The sequence below is a fragment of the Lygodium microphyllum genome, chromosome 23, assembly GCF_053477565.2.
Source record: "Lygodium microphyllum isolate KBCC chromosome 23, Lygodium_microphyllum_v1.1.10, whole genome shotgun sequence".
Taxonomy (NCBI): domain Eukaryota; kingdom Viridiplantae; phylum Streptophyta; class Polypodiopsida; order Schizaeales; family Lygodiaceae; genus Lygodium; species Lygodium microphyllum.
Genome location: NC_141157.1, coordinates 129,537,911 through 129,545,345, shown reverse-complemented (window position 1 = coordinate 129,545,345; position 7,435 = coordinate 129,537,911). Strand labels below are relative to the sequence as shown.

The 7,435-nt window shown below is 49.4% G+C and overlaps 1 protein-coding gene across 2 annotated transcripts; it reads right to left on the bottom strand.

Moving 5' to 3' along the window:
* Positions 1-1,106: 1,106 nt before the first annotated feature.
* On the bottom strand, positions 1,107-5,993 carry LOC148016741 (uncharacterized). Of its 2 annotated transcripts, XM_087664018.1 has the most exons (4): positions 4,893-5,993; positions 3,565-4,757; positions 2,034-3,192; positions 1,107-1,940 (listed from the first exon to the last, which is right to left on the bottom strand). In XM_087664018.1, the coding sequence occupies exons 2-4, from the start codon at positions 4,603-4,605 to the stop codon at positions 1,750-1,752; spliced, it is 2,391 nt and encodes a 796-aa protein (XP_087520144.1). In that variant the 5' UTR covers positions 4,606-4,757; positions 4,893-5,993; the 3' UTR covers positions 1,107-1,749. The 2 variants fall into 2 exon arrangements, with proteins under 2 accessions (XP_087520144.1, XP_087520143.1); XM_087664017.1 differs by having other exon boundaries at positions 3,565-5,993.
* Between the last annotated feature and the right edge of the window lie 1,442 nt (positions 5,994-7,435).

Below are 7,435 nucleotides of genomic sequence, written 5' to 3'. Positions count from 1 at the left end.
AGTATCTATCTGAAGGGTTTTGTTAGATGGCAAGACCTTTGAGATAAGGGAAAACATGCATGGTGTGACCCAATCTAGATTTGGCAACACTCTGGCCTCTCAGAAAAAGAGTTTGATTGGCTCCTCAGGTTGGCACAGAAGCTTAGGCCTTCCTGACGTACTCCATATGCAGCAACAGACACGCACCCAATCAAAGTTCAGGAGCGAGCAGGAGATAGAAAGCTAGTGCAATGAAAAAGCAGGCATGACTTGTTCGCCCGTCACCCAGAATCATCATGTAGGTTTGATCTAAGTGGAAGAAGCACTTCCCTCTCTCCAAGATGGGATCGTGGAAGAGAACTACGATTTTGCGTATGGTAGATCACGAGTCATAAGCTGCCAACTCGCAGCTATCTTGCTAAGATTTTCAACACCACTTAACCTTTTGCCTGTAATGTACAGCAACAAAGAAGAGAAACCCTGCCAACTCGCAGCTATCTTGCTAAGATTTTCGACACCACTTAACCTTTTGCATGTAATTTACAGCAACAAAGAAGAGAGACCCTGGTCCATTTGCTTTGTGAATGCCTAGTAGTAGTCCGCGCAGTTTGAAGTCAGAGCTCGAAGCAACCAAGTTTAGAGATGATCTTAGCACGAAAACTGCCTTTTTCGTGATGTTTTTCCATTTTGACGACCAGACAGCAGAAGCGATCCACATGGGTCTGTATCGTTGTACTTAAGTTCTTATGGCCAACTAGAAATGAAGTAGCTCTGGCCAACAAGACAATCTCTATGGATAAGAAAAGTGACTTTAAAGGAATATATGCTGTAAACTAGGAAAGACCCAATTGATCTTCTAAGGTATTTTGCAAGAAACTGGCGTCAGTTCAATGCGCAGGAACACCTTGTTGCCTGTGTTTGTATAATACATTGACCGCGTTATTTAAAGAAAAAGCTTAATGCCCCCTTCGAGAATTAGGTATCATCGACCCAATTAAAAGTAGAGAGTTTTCTTAATGTATCTCCCTGTTAGGTTCAACACCTTCGATATTGTATCTCCCTGTTAGTTTCAATATCTTCGATATGCATCGAATTATTTTGGGAAAATCAATATTTAAAGAGCCCACCTTTATTGATCAATCAAAATTTAGAAACTGCATCTTATCGATCAATCAAAATTTAGAAACTGCATCTTTATTGGGTGAGGTAACTACGTCTTCTCGTATAGGAAGACAGTTCGAGCAACTCGTCAATTTTCTAGTGTTACCTATGAGGGATAGTACATAACTGTTGTTCCGCTCCATAGATCACGGACCTCTTACTGCTGAAGTTACTTACTGCTGAAGTTAGATGAACTTTGTTTAGATGAGCATCAGACATCGCTAATACTTTCATCACAATTCACGTGTTATTTCTAGAGGTATGACTTCATACTGTTTCTCGGTTCACAATCCTTGGGCATTGGGCTCGACACTATACGGCTCGCTTACACTCTTCATCAAAATTCAGGAATGTGCTCGATGAGTCGCTGCTGTACATGAAGATATACAGGGACTCTGTCAGCTTGATGACGCTACCTTCACCAGAGTTCAGGAATCCGGTGGCTGCTGTATAAGAAGATTAGTAGGGATCATTTGGCTGATCCGTTGCCAGATGCCAATGGGCATCAATAGGCACGGTCGGGCTCTAATATTGACTGGGTTACATACATACACACGGACGAGCAACTGCCATTTTCGTGGAGCTACGAACTTCGGAACGTTAATCGTCTCATCTGCTGAACTTGTCACTAGAGTTGCTTCTGTCCAGGAACAAATTCTGTTGGATGAGGTCATAGATGCTCTTCTTGAGAAGTTCAGTATCCAAGGGGCCAGGGGCAGATTGATACTTGTTGATCTCTTCTCTGATGGTGGGGAGGAGGGGTGACTGGTTGGTGGAAGGCTTGCATCGAGGGGCACCTCCTGAAAGAGACGGAGAGGCTAAGTGAGAGAGAGAGAGAGAGAGAATCCTTTCAACAAGCGATTAATAATCAAAGAAGATAATGCTGTATGTACCGTCCTGCTGCTGCTGCTGCTGCTGGTGCAAAGAATGGAGGAACTTCCTTGATCTCGGAGTAAATCTGGCGTGCTCCTCTGTGTAGGATTTGCTGAACCTCCCAGGCGTATTGAAGCTCTTCATGGAGGCTGCATCGAACACGGACTCAGACTGACAATCCAGCTCTGCATAATGGTGCGATTGGCTGCCCCCAGCTTCCTCTTGCTCCTCCTCTTCCTCTTCCTCCTCCTCTTGCTCGCTAGTCTGGCCTTTTGTTGCATCCCATGCGGCGTCTTCTTCTTCTCCTCCTCCTTGTGCCTTTCTTCTCTCTGCAGCACCTGATTGCCCAATGATGCCAGTTATCCTTGTTGCGGTGGTGACTGCCGTGGAGACAGAGGAATGAGAAGAAACGGATGCTGCGCCTGACACAGCCGCGGCCGGGAGCGGGGACGGCACGGCGGCAACTGCTGCACCTCCATGCTTCATGGCAGCCTCGGTGAAAAGCCAGGCCTCCCTCATCTGCTTCTTCACCAGCATCTCGGCATAGTCCGGCACAGGCGGCTGATTTAGCAGCTGCCCGCCGTCCTCCGCCGCGAACGTGCACTCGTTGATGAACATGATCGCGTCCAGCAGGCTCTCCTTCGCCAGCCCCATCATCTCGTATGCCTGCGCACGCCTCCACAGGCTCTTGCCATGGCAGTTCACAGGCCGCGCCAGGCACAGAGCCCGGGTGGTGTCACTGATGGCCGCCTCCGCGTCCTGGAGAAGGAGATGGCACTGCGCGCGGTTGCTGTACAGCACTATCCTCTCTTTCTTGACCTTGCAGGGGCACACCGCCAGAGCCTCCGTGTATTTGGAGGCGGCTTCGGCTGTGTCCCCTGCGCCGAAGTAGGCGTTGCCATGGAGCTTGAGGTCCAGAGCCAGCTGCTGCCTCGCCAGGAGGTCGTGCCTCGACAGGTCCTTCTCCCACCTCATGCGCTGCCTCTGACTCGCCAGCTCGTCCAGTAACCTTCTGGAATCCGGCGATAGAGACGCCCTCAGGAACGCAGAGGGAGACTGCGTGTCGTCCTGCAGAAGGGTATCTACGATTTCATCGCCAAGTTTCCTTCGGCTGCTTCCTCCTATGAGGATGGGGAGCTCTGCTAAATCCACGAGAGCACCCGCCGCCATTTCCATCACCTGGCAATGCACGGCAGGCCACCAATGTTACGTCTCATTTGTCAACCGATGAAAACCAATACCTTGATGCATATATCGATCAAACCAACACGTTAGAGCATATACTCTCCTGCTAATCAAAGAATAGTTTAATCACAACAAGCCTAGATGGTTCAACCGGAAAAGAACCTTTGCCTCGTCACTAATCAATGAGTTTAAGACATCTGATGGCGCCTCTTGATTAAACAAAACAGATTTTGACACACGACCGTTTGGGCAGCAACAAGCAGATCGAGACCCTTGCCAGAACAGACTTTTATTTAGTGCTACATATAGATGGAGATGGATTGAATGATGCGGTAAGTACTGGAGGTAGGTAGAGTAGAGTAGTACCCTTTGCCTCGTCCTCAAGTCTTGCAGTAGCAGCAGCAAGCATTCCACGGCCATGTATTGCCAATCGTCGGAGGAGCGAGCAATCCTTCGCAGAGCCAGCACCACGCTGGGGCAGGCAGCCACGGAGCTTCTCCCGAGCCGGTGCTGACAGATGGTCCGGAGCAAGCCCAGCCCAGCTGGGGAGTCCTCATTGGCGAGGCCCCCCCACATGTCGGGCAGTTTGGTGAGGAAGCTCGGGCGGCAGATGGTGGGGAGGTAATTCTCCTTGAAGGCGAAGGAGTTGATGAGCTGGAGGGACCAGCACTGGAGCTGGCTGGCCCACTCCTCGGCCTTGCGGGCCTCAACGTGGGGGGAGCCTCCGGCCGCCACGTGGGCCCCCCGACGCGCCTTGGTCAGGAGCGTGCGGTGGTAGCGCAGGCGCTTCTCCTCGAACTGCACAAAGTGGGTGTACACGATCTCCAGCGACGCCCCCGCCAGCTCCATCGCCAGCTCCAGCACGTCCTGCCCCTGCACCGCCACCCGCAGGAACGTCGAATCGTAGGACGCCAGGTGTCCCAGCGCCCGCACCGCCACCCTCTGTTCCACCCACGTCAGCCTCCCCCTCAGCAGCTCCACCAGCGGCGCCACCGCCCCCTCCTTCACCGCCCTCTCCGCGAAGTCCTCCCTGTTCATCGTATACGAGCCTAGTATGTGCGCCGCGTAATAGGGCACGCAGATGTTCTCGTCCTGCAGCAGCCACCTCCGATCCCGGACGCCTCTCCATATTATTGCCGCCATGCTCTCCAGCACCCCCGCATCTACCAAATCCGCTTTGTTTGGCTGGTCCATCGCCAGGCTCCATAGCCCGCGCGCTGCGAATGCTTGGCTGCTCCTCGCCTGCGGCAACTCCTTGAAATACTTGGTCAGCAGAGCCTGCTTCTTCTCTAGGTTCGGCTCCTTCAACAGGCAGAAGACGCAGGATGAGTCCACACAGTGGAGGTCGTGGCTCTCCATATCAAGAAGAGCAGTATCATCATAGCTCCGTTCTTTGTTCTGGGCCATACTGCAGGTAGATGTTTAACTCCCAGCTCTAACATTCATCAAGCAACTCATCAAGGAAGAACGTGCGGCAGCTAAAACGTCAAAGCAAGGATTTCATGATCGGTAAATGTCCACCCTAATCCACTGCCTGAGAGAGTAATAACCTGCAATGCCTGCATGTAGACACAAACAGCTACATTGGCCATGGAGCTTGCTGCTGATGGAATATGGACTATTGGCATCCAAAAGCTCCAATCCCGTGCAGAGCAGCAAGATAGGCGTGGGAAGATTAATCCATGGGAGTCTACCTGTCAATCAAATCCAACGATGTAAACAAGGGCGCAGCAGAATCGAGGGATGCATTCTGTGGGGGAACATGCAGCTGGCGCTGACCACAATCCAACCATGTGCGTCAACAACAGGAAACATCGCTCTCATCATGTATGACCCAAACCTCTCTGCAAAGGTAAAGGGAGGGCGAATCGCGATCCATTTCCAATATGGTACTGCAGGTTTAAGGATACACCAGTGACCATACCTCTATCTTTAGGGGATCTCTCTCTCTCTCTCTCTCTCTCTCTCTCTCCCCCTCTCGGCAATATCGAAAACGAGAACGTCCAGTCAATTAGAGGAAAAAGAAGAGAGGGAAATTGGAATAAGCCTAGAGGAGAGAACTCATGGAGCAGATGTTTGCACGTCCCTCGACAACTGGAAGCCTTTCAGTCGCTGTCTTAATTCGTGAATAAGAAAGAGAGTAGACTATCCCTAGACGTAGCTCTCCTCTTCGCACTACCGAGAGCACGACCACTTGATACACACGAAGACCTACAAAGGATAGGCGGTCAAACAAACAAACTGCAACAAGAGCTCTCTCTACTCCTGCAAGTTTACTCCCCGTCCCGCCCTATTCAAACGTTGATGATGATGATGAGTATGCACCTAATCACCTTTCGTGAAGATTCAAGACATCTCACTCCCACCTGCCTGTCTCACACACACACACACACACAAAATCTGTTTTCTCCTGGTGCCTGATCCGAAATCTTTTCCTACATCGACACAACTCTTCTACAATACCCATCTGCAGAAGGCCCCAGCATATAATAAACAAGGACTGCGCACAACCACATCCATGGAGTCATGGACCGTAAGCAGCCAATCCTGCCAGTGCGACACCAGTCATATCCCTCTGCAAGTTCCAATCATATCTCAACACGCACCAGAAGAGAAATAGGAAAGAGTCTCTCTCTCTGCCATCTGGTCTGGCTTTTTTCTCAGCGATAGCTGAGACTGACAGCCGCTGAGCGAGTTTGTGGAGCACTGGAGCGTTATTAGGTGGCAGCTAGCAAACAAACAAAAGGCACATCAAATGCCGCCATTAGGTTGGGACCTGGACTGAACAATGCGATTGGGCAATAGACTGTCACTGATTACAGTGTCAATACTAGCGGAGGTAGGGGCGGGTGACGGGTCGCCTTGATTAATGGCTGTTTCCCGTTGATTTCAACCTTGCAAAATTATGCAAGAAACCCAATTTAGGATGCAGGGGACCCCCCCAAATGCGTGATGGGTGCGAGTCGACTCGAGAGGCGAGATGCCCACGCTTTTTACGCACATGAGGGGCCGTAGCCATTATAGGGTTGATTGAATCAGCCGAGAATCCGAAAAAGGTCTGCAGCACGTTCACATTATTGTGTAGACTCTATACCTCGTTGGGCCCGGCATTCAAGGCGTATATGAAAGCCAGTGGAGCCATACAGCAGCTAGCATTAGTAATAGTAACAGGGCACATCGCCTAAAAGGAGGTTGGTCATGCCCGTCCACGATTCCTCCACAGTTCAATTGTCGACTAGTTTTTTTATTTTTTAAATTCTTTAGAAAGCAGTAAATTAAAATGACCAAAAGAGAGGACAAATTCGCCATAGAGGGACTCCGAGCCTCAGGGAAGAGGGACCTGCAGCTGCTAGCCAGCACAATTGCAAAAAGTTACGAGGGCTGCTGGCGTTTGGGAGGCCTTAAGTGCTGATTTTGTTAACACTACCCTATCCCCATTCCCATGGTGAGTTTTGGAAAGAATCCCGAGAAATAGGGAACCTTATTCCTTTTATGTAACTTTTGCTAACTTCGGTTACACACCGCCAGGTTCCCGCCCACCTCAGTCAAAATTTTTAACAACTAACCATAAGTTGTTTAGACACCAAAACCCCTGATCACTATCAAAAAGTGGTGCATGCTTTAGTGGTTGGACCAATTGCCTTATGCCTTGTTGGCAAGAGTTCTAATCTCAATATTGCAATGGCTTTTTAATTTAAGGAAATATGTGTGTTTACATGCTTGGGCATGGACAATGCATGTTGGGTGGGGAATGAATGTTGCCCGCCAAGATTTGTCCAAAGCTCATGAAATGCAGCACTGACAAAATGTAACCACCTGTCATTAAACCCCTTTGTTCATAGCTCGTGAAATGTGGCAATAATGAAACATTGCCACATGCACACATATAGTTTTTCAGATGGGCGAGGGTTTATTTTCAATGTGTAACCAATCTAAATAGCAAAAGTTAAGAAACAAGCATCATAGTTTCAACCTCATCACTCACCCTCTCACTAGTAACACATACACATAAACCATTGCCTTGGTTACTCTAGTTATCATTAACAGTGTGGGACGGTGCTCCCAAACTTCATGCTAAGCGTTTGAAACTCGAGACATGTAGGTTTCCGTTACATAGGCTAGTTACACACCAAATTATGGACGGCCACTTTGTAAGCTTTAACCAATCAAAACACTTATTTAAGGGTTGGGTGTCCGCAATCCTTTACACACTAGAGAGGCCATGACCTGTTATTTA

Excerpts from the sequence above, each read along its gene's own strand:
- LOC148016741 (XM_087664017.1), bottom strand. The coding sequence starts at position 4,605 with ATGGCCCAGAACAAAGAACGGAGCTATGATGATACTGCTCTTCTTGAT. Across the intron at positions 3,193-3,564 it reads ACTTGAGGACGAGGCAAAGG|GTGATGGAAATGGCGGCGGG; the intron begins GTACTACTCTAC and ends GTGCATTGCCAG. Across the intron at positions 1,941-2,033 it reads GCAGCAGCAGCAGCAGGACG|GAGGTGCCCCTCGATGCAAG; the intron begins GTACATACAGCA and ends CGTCTCTTTCAG.